The sequence below is a fragment of the Trichechus manatus genome, unplaced genomic scaffold, assembly GCF_000243295.1.
Source record: "Trichechus manatus latirostris isolate Lorelei unplaced genomic scaffold, TriManLat1.0 scaffold00052, whole genome shotgun sequence".
Classification (NCBI taxonomy): Eukaryota; Metazoa; Chordata; class Mammalia; order Sirenia; family Trichechidae; genus Trichechus; species Trichechus manatus.
The window spans coordinates 12,656,487-12,675,561 of NW_004443988.1; the positions used below are offsets into that span (position 1 = coordinate 12,656,487).

General features: G+C 37.9%; 1 protein-coding gene across 4 annotated transcripts in view; it reads left to right on the forward strand.

Annotated features, from left to right (window-relative positions):
• USP8 (ubiquitin specific peptidase 8) overlaps positions 1-19,075 on the forward strand; it is a 153,715-nt gene that overhangs the window by 48,199 nt on the left and 86,441 nt on the right. For all 4 annotated transcript variants that reach the window (XM_023732470.1, XM_004377655.3, XM_023732472.1 and 1 more), the window contains exons 5-7: positions 7,598-7,760; positions 10,224-10,266; positions 12,934-13,078. In XM_023732470.1, the coding sequence (XP_023588238.1) occupies positions 7,598-7,760; positions 10,224-10,266; positions 12,934-13,078 (351 nt within the window). The remainder of the gene's footprint in view (positions 1-7,597; positions 7,761-10,223; positions 10,267-12,933; positions 13,079-19,075) is intronic.

Sequence of the window (19,075 nt, forward strand, 5' to 3'; positions counted from 1 at the left end):
GAGTACAGTTTTTCGTAGTATTCTGTTATGATTCTTTTAATTTCAGTTGGGTCTGTTGTGATATCACCCATCTCATTTCTTATACGGGTTATTTGTTTCCTCTCATGTCTTTCTTTGTCAGTTTGGTCAATGGTTTATCCATTTTATTTATATTTTTCAGAGAACCAGCTTTTGATCTTGTTAACTCTTTGAATTTTTTTTCTGTCCTCTATTTCATTTAATTCTGCTCTAATTCTTACTATTTCCTTTCTTCTGGTGCTAAGGGCTTCTTTTGCTGGTCTCTTTCTACTTGTTCCAATTGTAGGGTTAATGTTTTGATTATGGCCCTTTCTTGTTTTTGAATGTGTGCATTTATTGTTATAAACTGACCTCTGAACACTGCTTTTGTTGTGTCTTAAAGGTTCTGGTAGATATATTTTCATTCTCATTTGATTCTATGAATTTCTTTATTCCATCCTTAATTTCTTCTATAACCCAGTAGTTTTTGAGCAAGCTGTTGTTCAGTTTCTATGTATTTGATGTTTTTTCTTTGCTTTTTCTGTTATTGATTTCAACTTTCATGGCTTTATGGTCAGAAAAGATGCTTTGTAATATTTCAGTGCTTTGGATTGTGTTGAGGCTTGCTTTATGGCCTAATTGTTGTCTCTTCTGGAGAATGTTCCATATGCGTTGGAAAAGAAAGTATACTTCACTGCTGTTGGGTGGAGTGTTCAGTATATATCCATGAGATCAAGTTGATTCACTGTAGCCTTTAGATCTTCCATGTATTTATTGAGCTTCTTTCTGGATGTTCTGTCCTTCACTGAAAGTGGTGTGTTGAAATCTCCTGCTATTATTGTGGGGCTGTCTATCTCTCTTTGCAATGCTGTTAGAGTTAGATTTATGTGTTTTGGAGCCCTGTAGTTGGGTGAGTAGATATTTATTATCGTTACATCCTCCTAGTGTATTGACCCTTTTATCATTATATAGTGTTGTTCCTTATCCTTTGTGGTGGATTTTACTTTAAGGTCTGTTTTGTCAGAGATTAATATTGCCACTCCTGCTCTTTTTTTAGTGTTGTTTGCTTGATATATTTTTTTCCATCCTTTGAGTTTTAGTTTGTTTGTGTCTTTAAGGTGTGTCTCTTGAGGGCAGCATATAGACGAATCATGTTTTTTTAATCTATTCTGCCACTCTCTGTCTCTTTATTGGTGCAGTTAGTCTGTTTACATTCAGCGTAATTATTGTTAGGTATGAACTTAGTGCTGTCTTTTTGATGTCTTTTTTTGTGTGTTGTTCACAGTTTCTTTGTCCCCTTAATTTTGTGTGCTGAGTCATTTTTCTGTATGTGTTTTCTTTCCATCTTTTTCATTGTTGTTGGTTTTGTGTTTGCTGAGTCTTTATATTTTTCTAGATTTTTATTTTGACTTGTAGGATTGTTAGTTTCCTTTGTGCTTACCTTAATATTTACCCCTATTTTTCTACGTTTATACCAGTCTTTTATTTCTTTATATCGCCTTGACTTCCCCTCCATATGAAAAATGTATGTCTACATTTTTTAGTCCCTCTATTTTGTTTTAATGTGGTCATCTTTTCCATATTGACATGTCTGTTTCCCTATTTTCAGTGTTTTAGCTTTGATTTATTTTTGTGACTTGCCTATCTGGCTTGATATCTGGTTGCTGTGTCCTGTGTTCTAGTCTTGGGTGGTTATCTGATGTTACTGATATTCTAACCAGAGGACTCAGTTTAGTATTCCTTGTAATTTTGGTTTGGTTTTTGCAAATTCCCTGAACTTCTGTTTATCTGGAAATGTCCTAATTTTGCCATCATATTGGAGAGACAGTTTTGCTGGATATATAAGTCCTGCCTGGCAGTTTTTTTCCTTCTATGCTTTATATATGTCATCCCATTGCCTTCTTGCCTGCATGGTTTCGGCTGAGTAGTCCAGGCTTATTCTTATTGACTCTCCTTTGTAGATGACTTTTCGTTTATCCGTAGCCACTCTTAAAATTCTCTATCTTTGGTTTTGGCAAGTTTGATGATAATATGTCTTGGTGACTTTCTTTTGGGATCTACCTTAGGTGGGGTTCGATGAGCATCTTGGATAAATATCTTCTCATCTTTCACGATATCAGGGAAGTTTTCTGCCAACAATTCTGTGTTTTCTGTTATTCCCCCCGTTCTGGTACTCCAGTCACTCATAGGTTATTCCTTTTGATAGAATCCCACATAATTCTTTGGGTTTCTTCATTTTTTAAAATCCTTTTATCTGATTTTTCCTCAAATAAGTTGGTGTCAAGTGTTTTATCTTCAGTCTCACTAATTTTGACTTCCATTGCCTCAGTGCTATTCCTGTGACTTTCTATTGAGTTGTCTAATTCTGAAATTTTATTATTAATCTTCTGTATTTCTGATTGCTGTCTCTCTGTGGATTCTTGCAGCCTGTTAAATTTGTCAGTATGCTCTTCTCTAATTTTCTTAAGTTCCTCTATTGCTAGGTCTGCATTTTGCCTGATCTCTTGAAGAGTTCTGTGTATTAATCTTTTGTATTCTGTCTCCGGTAATTCCAAGAAATTCTCTTCCTCCGGAAAATTTCTAGATTTTTTATTTTGGGAACTTGCTGAAGCCATCATGATCTGCCTCTCTATGTGATTTGATATTGACAGTTGTCTCCAAGCCATCAATAAGTTACTATATTTATTTATTTTATGCTTGCTTACTGTGTCCTAGCTTCTTGTTTTGTTTTGATATGCCCAAATAGGCTGCTTGTGTGAGCTTTTTTGATCACTGGCACCCCTGAAGCTTCAGTGACCTGCCACCTGATGGCTATACCTGCCGCTAAGTATGTGAGTCCAGGAGTCAGCCCACTCCTCCTGTATGAATTCAGCTCAGGTGTCCAGGTAGTCGGCTACCAAGTGTGTGGTTCAGGCTCTCACTTACAGTCCTAGACAGGCATGGGTGATTGGTGTAGGCCCAGGCATCCAGCTGCAGTAGGGCCGAGCACTGCAGTGAGCCAGTGGCCACCCCCGAGTGTCCAGGAGGAAAGTGTGTCCCTGTTCTCTAGGGCTCTTAGGTGGATGGGTTTTGCAGCTGGTCTGTGAGCACCCAATGCTGTTGGCTGCAGGGACTTGGGGGGGGGGCACCACTTATTCTTGAGCCCCTGTCACAGGTGGCTAGGTGGTGTGAGTGGAGCCACCAGTCCTCAGGCCCCTGATATGGGTAGGTGAAGACCTTCCTTAATAGGCAGAGCAGTGTCAGATGTCAGGAACCGGCTGCTTCACAGCTGAAACAATTGAAGTTAGACTTCAGTTATATACCCTGTTGTACTGTGGTAATGAGGGCCTACACTGTTGAAATGGGCCCACACAAGTCTCTGCAGGGGGAAAGGCACTCAAAGTCTGTGGACCCCTTTTGCCTGTGCCTAGGCAAAGGAGCTGTGCACACCCTGAATTCCTGGCTTAGGGAAGCCAGCAGATTATTTTCTCACGTTAATTTGTTCACTCTCCAAGGCTGGGTGAACAGCTCAGGGCACGTGACAAGTTCTACTTCTGGCCCAGGGGACTCAGCAATTGCTGAAGCCGGTGCCGGACGCAGTGCAAAGCTGGGAGCAGGGAGTTAAATGGGAGAGTGGTTTTTCCCAAAGTGGGCTGTTTTTGATCGACGTGGTAGTCCAGACGCAAGTACTTATTTTTCCCCAGTGCATGTCTGCTTCTCACTGGTTCTGGATGGCTGAGTAGACTCTGCCGCTGCGTCTCTCCTGGTGTGGAAAATGCCTCCCGAGCGCTGCTGCTTGCCTGCCTCACCACACACCTCGAGCTGATCTGGCCTGAAGGGCTCAGGCTCTGGCTGGGTCAGGTCTGACAACTCCTCACTGCTTCCAAACCGTCTTTCCCTCCCCCTGCCACTCAGTCTAATGCTTCATGTTTGCCTTTGATGTTCAGGGCTCCTAGATTGTCACATATAATCGATTCACTTGTTTTTTTGGGTCTTTGTTGCAAGAGGGACCACCAGAAACCTCTGACTACTCCGCCATCTCAGCCCCACCTCCCGAATTGTTTATTTTTACACTTCTTATTGTGAAATATAATACATACATAAAAGTGCATAAAATGTAACACATGCACGAAAGTACAACTTCATAAATTGCTATAAAGCAAGTCCCCATGGAAGCACCGCTCAGGTTAGTAAATAGAACATTGCCAGCACCGCACAAGTCTCCTGTGTACCCTGCCCTTTCCCAACCCCCTTCCTCTCTCCAGAGGTAACCACTTTCCTATCTTTTATAGCAGTTATGTCCTCACTTTGCCATCTAACTCAGTATTTTTAGGCTACTCATAAAGGAGGCAGTGCTTCCTCAGTGTGCCTCAGGAAGGGTACAGCAAGCAATCCCGCTCAAGTTTAAAAAGCAAAGGAGTTTGAAATTGATTTAGATCAAACCAAAAAGTCCCCCAGTAATATGCCTGAATACAGGGCTACCAGATGCTCTTTATTTTGGATATTCGAATCTAAGATCTTTGAAATATTCCGGGTCTTTGGAATGAAATAAAACAGGAGGTAAGATCTCCATGTTGTACCTCTGACTAGTGTAGCTCTCATTATAAACTCCTATTTTAGATCAAGGACTGTGCCGGTTAATCAATTTATTTGTCTTTGAGCTTCAGATCCACTCTTTACCCTGCTTTGTGATACTAGCACTGGATTTTGTTAACATTTTTCCTTTGTGGCCTCAATAGAAGATTCTAGAAAGACACTGCAAAGCCCTCACTAGAGGAAGGGACTTCTCTTCCTTGTTCCAGTGATCTGCTTTTCCTTACCAGGTGCCCGGTAGCATTCATTATACCTGTCCTCATAGACCAGCTACATTTTGTAGTGTTATTCAAAATTTCTCACCACCCACTGGTTAGCTTCCAGCTCTGACCTGTACATACCCTCTGGCAAGTTTCTCTGCTTCCCTGCATGACTGCTCTTATAGACCAGCTCTGGTCCATGCCCTCTGGAAAATTTCTTGACTACCAACAGGCTCTGTGTTCCTGTGGCAGTCATGCCCTCTTCAATGAGGTCTGAATTTCAGCCCTTAGGTATGAGGGTACCAGGTATCATTATGATTTCTTAGATTTAAACATTTTTGATGGGTTTCAGTCCATTGCAGCTGTCCTTTTTGAAGCTCACATTGCTCCATTTGAGCAGTAGGAACCTCTTCAGGGTGGCTCCTGAGCCTTTTTGACATGACCCTAATAATCTTTGATAGCTTCCTTGCCATCTGATAGATGTTCTAGGCTCATTTTGAACATTTCCTGCCCCAGGCCTGGAATCAGCCATTTCTGAATATTTATTTTAAAAACAGAATTCAAAGCTGACTCTCACTTAAAATGTTATTTTCCTAAGTTTTGTAGTGCCTTGATAATGAAGCGTCTGTGTTTCAGCAATATTTAGGTTATTTCTGTGCTGGTAATAGAACAGGAAAGAGATGTAATCTATAATGAAGGCTGTAGTCTTTGATCTTCATTAGTAAGTACTTCAAATCCTCTTTGCTTTCAGCAATCAAAGTTGTGTGATCTGCATATCGCAGGTTGTTAATGAGTCTTCCTCTAATCCTGATGCTGCGTTCTTCTTCATATAGGCTGTTTTTTCGGATTGTTTGCTCAGCATACAGATTGAATAAGTGTAGTGAAAGGATACAACTTGATGCACACCTTTCCTGATTTTAAACCACACAGTATCCCCTTGTTCTGTTTGAACAACTGCCTCTTGGTCTAAGTACAGGTTCCACATAAGCACAATTAAGTGTTCTGGATGCACAGAGGTAAATAGTTAATTATCATCTCTGTTATTAATAAATACTTTTTCAAAGCTCATGTGATCTTAGGATGGGTTGAAGCACTTCGTAAATCTAAATTTTTAGCAGTCACCTCCCTCTGTCTCATCAGTGACTAGACTGCCACTAGCTACAATTTTTTATTCCTTTTGCTATGTCTAGCACTATATATCTTTTTCTTCAGAATGAAGCCTCTCAGCAAGCAAAACTAGTTTCATCTATTCTAAAAGACTCTTATTTTAATGACTATTTAAATGACAAGTTTTTCATTTAAAGCATACATCTAATGTAATTTGTGTGATAAAGCCATGCCATAGATTTCAGCCCAGCAGTTGTTTAATTAAAAAGACTGGTTCTTGTTTGTTCCCCTAGTAGAGCTTTATCATTTATTTCCTCCTATATATTTTGGGTTTCTTTTTATCTTTTTTTAGCTTCTTCAGATAAAACTTTAGGTCGTTGATTTTATACTTTTATGCTTTTCTAATATAAACATTTAAAGCTATAAATTTCCCTGTAAGCACTACTTTAACTGCATCCCACAAATATTGATAGGTTGTATTTTGATTGGAGTCCCTGCGTGGTACAAATAGTTAACATGTTTGTCTGCTAACCGAAAGGTTGGTCCAGAGGCACTTCAAAAGCAAGGCCTGGCACTCTACTTCTGAAAAATGAGCCATTGAAAACCCTGTATAGTACACTTCTACTGTGACACACGTGGGGGGTCACCATGAGCCAGAATCTCGACTTGACAACAACTGGTTTGGTTTAGTTTTTTAAGTGGATGCTTATCATATGAGAATTATCCTATTGATAGATAACAGATGTGGTAGGAATCATTTTGAGTTTAGAAGTCATTTTCAGTTAAGCTTAAAGTTTTTAATGTGTGAAGCTGGCACAATTCTTTGAGTAGTGGCCGTTTCCTTAGTATTGTCTTATTTGTTCATTTAGAGATTTTTAATTGTGAGATACTCATTCAAAAGAGTATATAAAGTGTAAGTACATAAAGAACAATAAAATTAAGACTATTGATTAATTCTTTATTAATTATTGACCTTGATGGTTTATCATCCATCCACCCCACTTCTTCTATCTTTTCTCTCCCTCTTTTTTCTAAGTTTGAAACTCAGCCATTGCTAAGCAAACAAGGTTGTAGGTCCTTGATAACATACAGTCCCACTTGACAATAGTAGTAAATGTTGCCTGTAATCTACTAACTATAGGTAAGATACCCCCCAAAAAAACCCAAACCATTGCTGTCGAGTGAATTCCAAGTCATAGCTGTTTAATTTCCAACAAATTGAAAATTCGAATGAATTCACCTTTAAAAAAAAAAAAAAGTGGTCACCTTACTAATTTTTTTTGGTGGTAATTCATTTTAGAATATTCATTTTAACATTTCCACTCTAAATCATAAACACAAGTTTGATATTTGGATTATTTCTTTTGCAGAGAGAATTCGAGGATTGTAAGTCCTTTGAAAAGGAAATTGCAGCAGATCTGAATCATTAAAAGATTGAAAGCAGTGGGAGGGGAAGGACAAAAAGAATTAAATAACTTCAGTTTGAGAGCATGGGGTTTCTTTTCAGAATTTTTGGGCAATTTGAAATAAGTCTATAGATGGCCTCAAAGGGCAAATTCATGAGCTGTGGTTTGTAACAGAACACTGGCAAGGTGGAATTTCAGTCGGAGGGAGATTATCCAGCCAGGACATACCCTGCAGCAGGATATGAATTTTACGGAACTGGAACTCCTTTTACTTTCCACCATCATACTACGATCTTCACTTCTTTTTTCAACTAGATATGAAGAAGCTGAAGTTCGGAAAAAACTTGAAGAAAAGGACAGACAGGAGGCAGAGCAACTGCAGAAACAGAAAAGGCAGGAAGCAGGACGAGAGGATGGTGGCATGTCAGCTAAAAGTTCTCTGGGGAATGCATTGGATTCCAAAGACAAAACCCAAAAGGTATTTGAAGTTTGTTGTGTGAGGTAAAGGACTGGTTCTGTTTGTCAGATGATTTGCTTCAGAATTAGGGTACCAGTACGGATTCTTTCAGGTAATAAGGGTAAAATTTAATGTGTTTTTATTAGAAATTGGATTATATGTTCTAGCTTCAGTTAATTCCAGGTTTTTCTGTCAGCTTTCACAGAAATACGTTCTGTGTGTTATTTGCTTTAACATCCACTATAAAGTAAATAAGAGCAGTGGAAAGACCATTTGAGCTGTGCATGTATCTCAGTTCTGCTTCTTTGTCACGTCTTGCTTAACCACTTTGGAACTTAGTTTCCTCATTTTCGAAATGAAGGTCTTGAAATAGATGATCTTTAAGGTTTCTTCTTGTTTTATAAATATAGTTTACAGTAAAAGAATTATTTGGTATACTGCTTCTTTGGTGTCAAACCTTTTATCTGTGTCTGGAGTCTCATTCTCTCCCCTTTGCTTTTTTCTACTTCGTCTGCCCCAGTTTCTCTTTCCTTTTTCTCATTCTTTCTTTCCATTTTGTTCAGCGACTACGCATAGTCTTTTTTCAGCTACGTCTTCTGTTTGCCAAAAGCTATCAGTGACTCTGAGCCTGCCAGCTCTCATTGCATCTACCTCCCTTCACCTCCTCAGAAACTACTCTTCCTAAAATATAATTTCTTTTGCATTGTTGAAATCTAGGGAAAGACTTCTGCTTTGATTTTTCTTAAGAATTTTGTGCTTTTAGCTACTATATTTATATGTGGATCATCATGGGTTTTCTTAAGAAGTAGTTGTCGAACTGCTTGTGACAGTGGTATGTGTTGCTTGTAACAGATGTAAACAGAAGTGAAGAAATCTAGTCTTTTAATTCTAGGAACTTACAAATAATACTGCCTTAGGGAGATGCTCATTTATAGGTCAAATGGCTGATATAAAAAATAAGACTTGAAAGAACTATATGAAGGGTACTGTTTAAATCTTTTCATTTTGTTGCCTTTCCAACAATAGGGGCAACCACTTTTTGCTACTTTTACTTTTGTTTAGCCTTTTTATTTTGAAAAGAGAATACAAGGAACCTCTGCCACCCAGCTTCAATAATCAGCTTAACATTTTACTGCATTTTTCATTTGTCCCCCTCTTTTTTCCTTTTGCTGGAATATTTCAAAGCACATTCCAGCTAACTTATCATTTTACTCCTAATATTTCAGTATACGTCTCAAAAAAAGGGACATTTTCTTAACCACAATGCTGTTTTCCTACCTCACAAAATTAACAGTAATTCCTAATAATTTAATACCCAGTCTATGTTGAAATTTCCATAGTTGTCTCAAAATGTCTTTTTATAGTTGATTTGTTTGAATGAAGACCCAAACAAGGTCTACTCATCTTTTGGTTGTTATGTCTCTTAAGTTTCTGTGATAATACTAATCTCCACCTCAGTCCCCCTTTCTTGCTTTTTGATGCGTTTGACATTTTAGTACTGGATCAGTTGTTCTGAAAATGACCCACATTCTGGATTTGTCTGGTTGCTTTCTCTTGGTGTCATTTAACTTGCTCTTCTATCTCCTGTACTTCTTGTAGGGTGGAAGTTAGACATGAAGGCTAATTAGATTCAGTCTAATTAGGTTAAACCAATTTTTGTTTTTTGGCAAAAATGCTTCATAAATGATACTGTATACTTCATATTGTATAATAGTAGGGGGCACATACATTCCTTTCCTACTTTTAGTGATGAATAGGTTCAAGTGGGTCCTTGGTTTTACCATTTGCAAAATGAGTTATTACCTTATAGAATTATCCCATGTTGTCTTGGCTAGAAAATATAAATTACTAAGTACTACTTTGCAAGGAGCCCTGGTGGCGCAGTGGTTAAGCGCTTGGCTGCTAACCAAAAGGTTGGCAGTTTGAACCTACCAGCCGCTCCCTGGGAGAAAGATGTGGCAGTCTGCTTCTGTAAAGACTACAGCCTAGGAAACCTCATGGGGCAGTTCTCTTCTGTGCCAGAAGATTGCTATGAGTTGGAATCGACTCGATGGTAGTGTGTTTGGCCTTTTTTTGGTTATTACTTTGCAAATTGCTTGATTTTCATTTAATTATGTAATGGAGAACACTGAATGGAATAAGCAGGATTTTTGTTTCATTATAAGAAATGCTTTATTTTCTAATTTAATTAAATATTAAATTTCTGTAACATCTTGTGCTTTTGTATTGTTTAGCCTTTAACTGAAGAAAAATTTGAGTAAGTGTCATATGATTCTGATACGTAACTAGTTATTTTAGCTGCTGCCAACTGCCAGAATAACCTGGTAATGCCATTACTGTTCATCTGTATTTCTATATAATGCTGGTGCTTTGTACACTCCATTTCCTAGGCTTGTAGTTTCAATAAAGTATTAAAGTTGACTTTTATTTTTATGACGGTTTTTGTTTCTATTAAAGTTGAAACTTTTCTTCCCTGTGAAATAGATCAATGGTGAAATGAGTGAAAAAAATGAGACCACAGAGAGAGGTAAGTGTGTGTGGAAAGAAGGAATTATTTTAGGCTAGTGTTAAGATCTTCTTTAATCAGACTAAACTTTAGATTTTACACAATAAGGTTCTTAACATTGTATCTAATCTCTGGGTAAGCTTTATCATTTTTCCTAGCCTGTACGATTATATTAAAAATGTATCGATAGGTTCTGTGTATATGTATCATAGGGGATATTTTATGAATAATTTTAGCCTAAGCAAAATAATGAAATATAGTATATAATTGAAAACATCAAAACCACAGTTTATTCTTGTTTTCTTCTCAAGATGCAGTTTGGCATAGTGGTTAAGAGCATGGACTTTCAGGAGTCAGACTGCCTGGGTTTGAATACTGGCTCTTCCTCTGAATTTCCATGTGATCTTGAGCAAGTTACTTAGCCTCCCTGCCTTAGTTTCCTCATTTGTCAAAAGAGGATAGTAATAGTACCTGTTTCATAGGATTGTTGTGAGAATTGAATAAGTTAATTTATGTAAAAAATCTTAGAATACTTAGTAAACTCTATGTAAGCATTAGCTGTTATTATTTATGATTCTGGGTTGTAGACTTGGTTATTTAAATGGCTTCTTCTCTCAAAAAATCTCAACCAGTAATTTGGATGTTATCAGTAGGCAGCATTGATGCTTTAGTCACAAATATGTGGCCTGAACAGCAAGCCTTAGACAATTACTTTTGCCTGTTAGGTTTTTTCTCTCTCAGAGAAGGTTTTACTTAAACGTAATTGTGTGCAAACACTAAAATTCTCTATTTAAAATATTGCCATATAACAGTTTAAAAAATGAACTATGAGTCCAGTAGGGTACCTTCCTAAAAACCTATCACTTCATTGTAAGATTAGTCTTAACCCATATGTTCCTTTATCTCATCCTACTTAGATGTTACCCTTCTTGGTGGTTTGTTGTCAGTTTGTTTAGCCTCTTTTGTTGTCCAAATGGCTATGGTGGTTAGAAAGAAGTAGGATGGTTATTAACAGCTGTGGGGATTTTAGCTTAGGAGTTACTGTGACTACCTTCGTCTCACAGCTCACTGCTGACGCAGTTCTTTAGATATTTAAGTGCTTTTTAATCTTTCCTTTCTGGTGAAATTTTTGATAGGTTGTCCTCCTGCCCCCCTAAAAAGTAAATAAATTTAAAATCTCATAAGTTTTACTTAGTTTCTGTCTTTTTTTGTTTTTGTTTTCTTCTAAAAAAAAAGATAAAATAGTCTGTCCTTTCTGGTTGGAAGTTAAGCATCATGTAAAATGGATAGTAAATATTTTAGGCTTGGGGGTCCTGTAAGGGGCCCTGGTGGCACAGTGGTTAAGCACACAGCTGCTAACCAAAAGGTCGGTGGTTTGAACCCACCTGCTGCTCCCCTGGAGAAAGATATGGCAGTCTGTTTCGGTAAAGATTTACAGCCTCGGAAACCCTGTGGGGCAGTTCTGCCCTGTCGTATAGGGTCGTTATATCAGAATCGACTCGATGGCAATGGGTTTGGCTTGGTTGGGGGTGGGGGTCCTATGGTCTTTGTCACAGCTGTTCATCTCTGCTATAGTAGCAGGAAAGCAGCATAGACAATATGTAAACAAGTGAGTGTGGCTCCAATCCAGTAAAAACAGGTGGCCATAGTTTGCCAAACCCTGACGTGGAACACAAGTAACAAGCTTTTGGCTTGTTACTCTGGGAAAACTTGGAAGTTAACAGTTTTTCGGATAGCCCCCATATGATATCAAAGCAGTCCAGGAAAATCTCAGCTTCCCTTCCCTGGTCAGTCAGTCGAGCTGCCAGTGCAGCCATTTTTCTCTCATTCCCATTCACCCGGGGCTACAGGCCCCTTTTCTCTATCATCCCCATTCATCCAGGGCTAGGTCAATGGGTACTAGTCTCTTCTCTGTTTTTTAAGTTCAGTAATCCTGTGGAACAACTCACAAACTGCAAGGAAAGGGCTATCTTTAATCTAGAAGGAAAAAGTATACAGACACAAAGGTCAAGGCTCAGGAGGGGTCTCAGCACAGAGCTTCCATGCCCACAGAGGACGTACTTACCCTCCTGAGAGCAGAATGTGCTCTCTCTCCAGGTGAGCATCTGTCTCCCAAGGCCTTTTATTGGCGTTAGCATGTGGCCTTGATAAGATTACATAATGAGTAATCATAGGCCCCAGGTTGTCCTTCTTACTCATTGGCCTCAGGTGTGGTCCTGCTCTCAGGAACCAGGACCAAATGCCGAATTGTTTACTGCAAAGGGGTTGTACTGTGTAAGACCCCATCAGAGGAATTTTTTGGAAAGAATTTAGAACCTTTAGGTAATTTTTGAATCATAGATGTTTTTTCTGATTAATAGCTTTTTTAAAAAAATAATCTCCTTTATAATAGTAACAGAGCCACCACCAAATGTAGTTGTAACCTCAACAGCAGATTTTGATATTTGAGCCTTTATAAACTGGCGCTTTGAACTGGTTTTTTGATAAGTGTCAAAACATAAAGTTAAATTATATTTAACATTAGTTTAAAAGGTAATAAATGGCATGTATGATGGGGTAGCAAGTATATGACACTCAGTACATTTGGCTCTTCTAGAAAAAGCTAGGTTTGTCCCATGTTTAGTGGTGGGATGACACACGGAATTGGGTGTTTCTTGTCACATTTATGCTGTCTTTCTCAATTCCAAGGAGCGATCACAGCAAAGGAACTATACACAATGATGATGGATAAAAACATCAGCTTGATTATAATGGATGCTCGAAGAATCCAGGATTATCAGGATTCGCATATTTCAGATTCTCTCAGTGTTCCTGAAGAAGCCATCAGCCCAGGGTGGGTCATTACATATTTAGAAAATGGTAAACTGTGGACAGTAGTAAATGTTACTACTTAGCACCAAGCTAAATGTGATGAAGTACTTTTTCTTGTCCTGTTGACCTTTCCATTCTTTGCTCCTGAATGGCACGCTTTCCCCTTTCTAAAGGATAGTGTAGGGGACATTCTAGTTTGGCTGTTTGGTAAAAAAGAATGTGCAAGTACTTTTTACTGAAGAAGAAGCAGTATAGTTAAGTGATTAAGAAAGTACAAGCTCTAAAGTCAGATTGTATTCAGATCATAGCTATCACTTATCAGCTACATTACTTCTAGCTGGTGACCTAACCTCTCTAAGCCCATTTTCCTTCTGTAAAATGATAGTAATACCTATCTCATAGAAGTTTTGGGAGGTTTAAATGAGAAAATACACACACAGTCACAAACACTTAGCACAGTACCTGGCACTAGTAAGGATTTAATTTAAAAAAAAAAAAAAAAATTTTCTGTTTTGGTAAGAAGGCTTTTAAGCTATGGGTATATTGTACATTAGAACTCATTGTGATGTAGTGGTGGAGCTAACACTTCAGACCCAGGGCGGTTTTCACTATTTCAAGTGTTCTTACATAAATCATATAACCTCCCTGGGCCTTAGCTTATAGGATTAGATCAGTTGAGATCTGTGGTCCATTCTAGGGCTAATTTAAACAATACTGGTATGTGTGTATATATATATATATAGATACATAGATATTTAATTAGGTAATAAAACTTGCATAGATCTTGGCACATTGCACATGCCTGATAAATGTTTGACTTGAACAGTAGAGTGCTTTGTAAATATGCTATTTTAAAACGAGGTTAGAATGCTTCATCTAATCAAGTAGATGTGAATTCCTAGTATTTGAAAAGACATGGCAAGTTGTAATTAGTCTTTGGATGGTCTAATCTATACTCAGAAAGCTGGTGGTATTTATTGAATTTAGCTCAGTGTTTCTCAAAATATGAGATTTGAACAGCTGTGGAAGTCAAGAGGTCTTTATGTTGAAGATTAAAGAACAATTAACTGCATACCCGGAAAGTCATTCCCGTTTAATTTTTGTTTCAGTCTTTCCGAATTGGTTTTAAAAAATCTCAGTTTAGTGCTAATATACGTTTTAGTATTGCTAATTCCCTTTTTTAGTGGAGAGTAGACCTCTGAGCTTTCCGTAGGCAACAGTATCTACAGCTAGCTAATGTTTATGTTTTCATTGTCTGATTTGATTATTTTTTAACACAGTATAGTGTACATACAAATTTGATCCTATCCTAATTGTTTAGCCCAGTGAATTTTCATAAACGGAATGCACTTATTTAACTAGCATTAAGATCGAGAAACAGAACATGACCATCACTCCAGAAGCCCCTGATATGCCCCAGTCAGCCACTACCCATGACCCCTCCCACCCAAGGGAACCCCAACTTCTTACAGAATAGATTGGTTTTGTCTGTTTTTGTACTTTATATAAATAAAATCAGACAATATGTAGTCCTTTATGTCTGAGTTTTTTTAAGTCAACCTTGTATACGTGAGAATCATCCATGTTATTTTGTGTAGTTTGCAGTTTGTTCGTTCTCATTGCTATATGGTATTCCATTGTGTGAATATAGCACAATTTACTTATCTGTTTTATTTTTTTAGGATTACCTTTATTTCTTGCATATGATGCTGTTTTTCCATGTATATGGAGATAGAAAGTTTCATTTTTAAATAAACTTATTTAAATTAAAGATCAGTTTCAACAAATATTTTAAATAATAGGTCAGGTAAAACAGTTGCAGCAGATTGTCATGGTGATACATGAAAGGTACATGAAGTTGGGAAACACTGTTTAATATTATTTTTTCCCAAAATGTTTTCTGCAAAAACTAATTCTCAGAACAATATTAGGCAAATATATCACTAGAGTAAGAAGTAGTCCTTAAGAATATTGTATTTCATTTTTTCTCGTACTTTGTTGACCAAGCATCCTTCTGATATCTAATTGTTTATCAGGAGAGAATATTGTGAGGCAGTATTTTATGTTTCCTTTTCATCCTCTATCTCTCTGTCTTTTTTTAACTTCTAGAAGATACATAACCAACATTATTATATGGAGTGAATTTTCTTTTTATTTTTTTATTGTGCATTAGGTGAAAGTTTACAGCGCAAATTAGTTTCTCATTCAAAAATTTATATACAGATTGTTTTGTGGCATAGGTTGCAATCCCCACAATGTGTCAGCACTCTCCCCCTTTCTCTTTCCACCCCGGGCTCCCTATGTCCGTTCATCCATTTCTCCCGTCCCTTCCTGCCTTCTCGTCTTTGCTTTTGGTCAGGTGTTGCCCATTTGGTCTCGTATACTTGATTGAACACATTCCTCATGTGTATTATTGTTTGTTTTATAAGCCTGTCTAATCTTTGGCTGAAGGGTGAACTCTGGGAGTGGCTTCAGTTCTGAGTTAGCAGGGTGTCCAGTGGCCATAGTCTTGGGGGTTCCTCCATTCTCTGTCAGACCAATAAGTCTGGTCTGTTTTTGTGCATTTGAATTTTGTTCTGCGTTTTTCTCCCACTATATCTGGGACCCTCTATTGTGATCCCGGTCAGAGAGAACAGTGGTGATAGCCAGGTACCATCTACTTCTGGGCTTAGGCTGGTGGAGGCTGTGGTTCATGTGGTCCATTAGTCTTTTGGACTAGTATTTTCCTTGTGTCTTTGGTTTTCTTCATTCTCCTTTGCTCCAGATGGAATAGGACCAATAGATGTAGCTTAGCTGGCTGCTCACAAGCTTTTAAGACCCCACATACTACTCACCAAAGTAGGCTGTAGAACATTTTCTTTATGAACTATATTATGCCAATTGTCATAAATATTGCCCGAGACCATGGTCCCCAGCCCTCAGCCACACTAACTCGGTGCCTCAAGGTTTTTGGGTGTGTCTAGGAAGCTTCTGTGACTGCCTTGGTCAGGTTGTGCTGACTTCCCCTATATTGTGTGTTGTCTTTCCCTTCACCAAAGTTAACTTGTCTATTACCTTAGTTAGTGACTTCCTAGCCCTCCCCTCCCTCATAACCATCAAAGATTGTTTTTTTCTGTGTGTAAACCTTTTCATGAGTTTTTATAGTAGTGGTCTCATACAGTATTTGTCCTTTTGTGATTGACTTATTTCACTCAACATAATGCTCTCTAGATTCATCCATGTTGTGAGATATTTTGCGGATTCATCATTCTTTATCATTGCATAGTATTCCATTGTTGTGTGTACCATAATTTGTTTATCCATTCATCTGTTGATGGGCACTTAGGTTGTTTCCGTCTTTCTGCTATTGTGAATAATGCTGCAGTGAACATGGATGTGCATATGTCTATTCATTATTCATGCGACGGCTGTTATTTTTCTAGAATATTTTCATAGGAGTGGGAATGCTGGATGGCATGATGTTCCTAGCTTTTTGGAGAGGCGCCATATTGTTTTCCATAGTGGTGGTACCATTTTGCATTCCCACTGGCAGTGCATAAGAGTTCCAATCTCCCTGCCACCTATCCAACATTTGTTGTTTTCTGTTATTTGATTAGTGCCACTAATGTCAGGGTGAGAAGGTATCTTATTGTAGTTTTGATTGGCATTTTTCTAATGACTGAAGATCACATCATTTCCTCATGGGTCTGTTACCACCAGAATGTCTGTTCATATCCTTTGCCCATTTTTTAATTGGATTATTTGTCCTTTTGTAATATAAGTGTTAAAATATTTTATAGATTTTAGAGATTAGACCCTTGTCGGATATGTCATAGCCAAAACCTTTTCCCAGTCTGTGAGTGCTCTTTTTACTCTTTTGGTGAAGTCTTTTGATGAGCATAAATATTTAATTTTTAGGAGCTCCCAGTTATCTAGTTTATCTTCTGGTATTTGTGCATTGTTAGTTATGGTTTGTATTGTATTTATGCCATGTATTAGGGCCCCTAGCAGTGTCTTTATTTTTTCTTCCAACATCTTTATTGTTTTAGATTTTATATTTAGGTCTTTGATCCATTTTGAGTTAGTTTTTGTATATGGTGTGAGGTATGGGTCCTGTTTCATTTTCTTACAGATGGACATCTGGTTTTGCCAGCAGCATTTGTTAAAAAGACTGTCTTTTCCCCATTTAATGGACTTTGATGCTTTGTAAAAGATCAGCTGCCCATAGGTGGATGGATTTACATCTGGGTTCTTGATTCTGTTCCATTGGTCTATGTGTCTGTCATTGTACCAGTACCAGGCTGTTGTGACTACCATGGCTGTATAGTAGGTTCTGAAATCAGATAGTGTGAGGTCTCTATTTTTTTCTTTTTCTTCAGTAATGCTTTGCTTATCTGAGGCCTCTTTCCTTTCCATCTAAAGTTAGTGATTAGTTGTTCCATTTGGTTGAAGAATGCTGCTGGTGTTTGGGTTTGGGATTGCATTATGTCTGTAGATCACATTGGGTAGAATTGACATTTTCACACTGTTGAGTCTTTCTATCCATGAGCATGCTGTGTTTTCTGTTTATGTAGGTCTCTCACAGTGGTCAAGAACGTGGCTGCTAACCAAAAGGTCAGCAGTTCAAATCCACCAGCTGATCCTTGAAAACCCTATGGGGCAGTTCTACTCTGTTCTGTAGGGTTGCTGTGAGTTGGACTCGACTCGATGGCAATGGGTTTTTCTTTTGGTTTCTTGCAAAATTAGTGTTTTGTAGTTTTCTTTGTATAGGTCTTTTACATCCCTGGTTAGATTTATTCCTAAGTATTTTATCTTTTTAGGGCCTATTATAAATGGTATTGTTTTCCCAATTTCCTTTTTGAAGTTCTCTTTGTTGGTATATAGGCAGCCAACTGATTTTTGTATGTTGATCTTGTATCCTACTCTGCTGAATCTTTCTATTAGTCCCAGTAGTTTTTTGGTGGAATCTTTGGGGTTCTCTACATATAGTGTTACATCATCTGTGAATAGGGATATTTTTACTTCTTCCTTTCCAAATTGGATGCCCTTTTTCTTTTTCTTGCTTTATTGCTCTAGCTAGGACTTCCAGCACAATATTAAATAGGAGTGGTGATAAGGGCATTCTTGTCATGTTCCCCTTCTCAGGGGGAATACTTTCAGCTTCTGTCTGTTGAGAATGATGTTGGCTGTTGATTTTGTATAGAAACCCTTTATTATGTTGAGAAATTTCCCTTCTATACTCTTTTTATTGAGAGTTTTTATCAGGAATGGGTGTTGGACTTTATCAAATGCCTTTTCTACATTGATTGAGATGATCATGTGATTCCTCTCTTGTGTTCTGTTTATGTGGTGGATTAAGCTGATTGATTTTCTAATGTTGAACCATCCTTGCATACCTGGTATGAATCCCACTTGGTCGTGGTATATTCTTTTTTTTGAAATGCTGTCGAATTCTGTTGGCCAGAATTTTGTTGAGAATTTTTGCGTCTGTATTCATGAGAGATATTGGTCAATAATTTTCTTTTTTTGTGGTTCGTTTGCATGATTTTGGTATCATGGTTATGCTGGCTTCATAGAGTGAATTCAGGAGTATCCTTCCTGTTCTATGCACTGAAATAGTTTGAGAAGTATGTGTGTGAGCTCTTCTCTGAATGTTTGGTAGAATTCTCAGTGAAGCCATCTGGACCAGTGCTTTTCGTTGTTGTTGGGATTTTTTTTTATTACCTCTTCAATCTCTTCTACTGTTATGGGTCTGTTACGTTTTTCTACCTCAGACTGTGTCAATTTAGGTAGGTAGTATGTTTCTAGAAATTGGTCCATTTCCTCTAGGTTTTCAGATTTGTTGGAGTACAATTTTTCATAGTATTCTGTTATGATCCTTTTTATTTCAGTTGGGTCTGTTGTCCCCCATCTCATTTCTTATTTGGGTTATATGCTTCCTCTCCTGTTTTTCTTTTTGTCAGTTTGACCAGTGGCTTGTCAGTTTTGTTGATCTTTTCAAAGAACCAACTTTTCGTCTTGTTGATTCTTCCGATTGTTT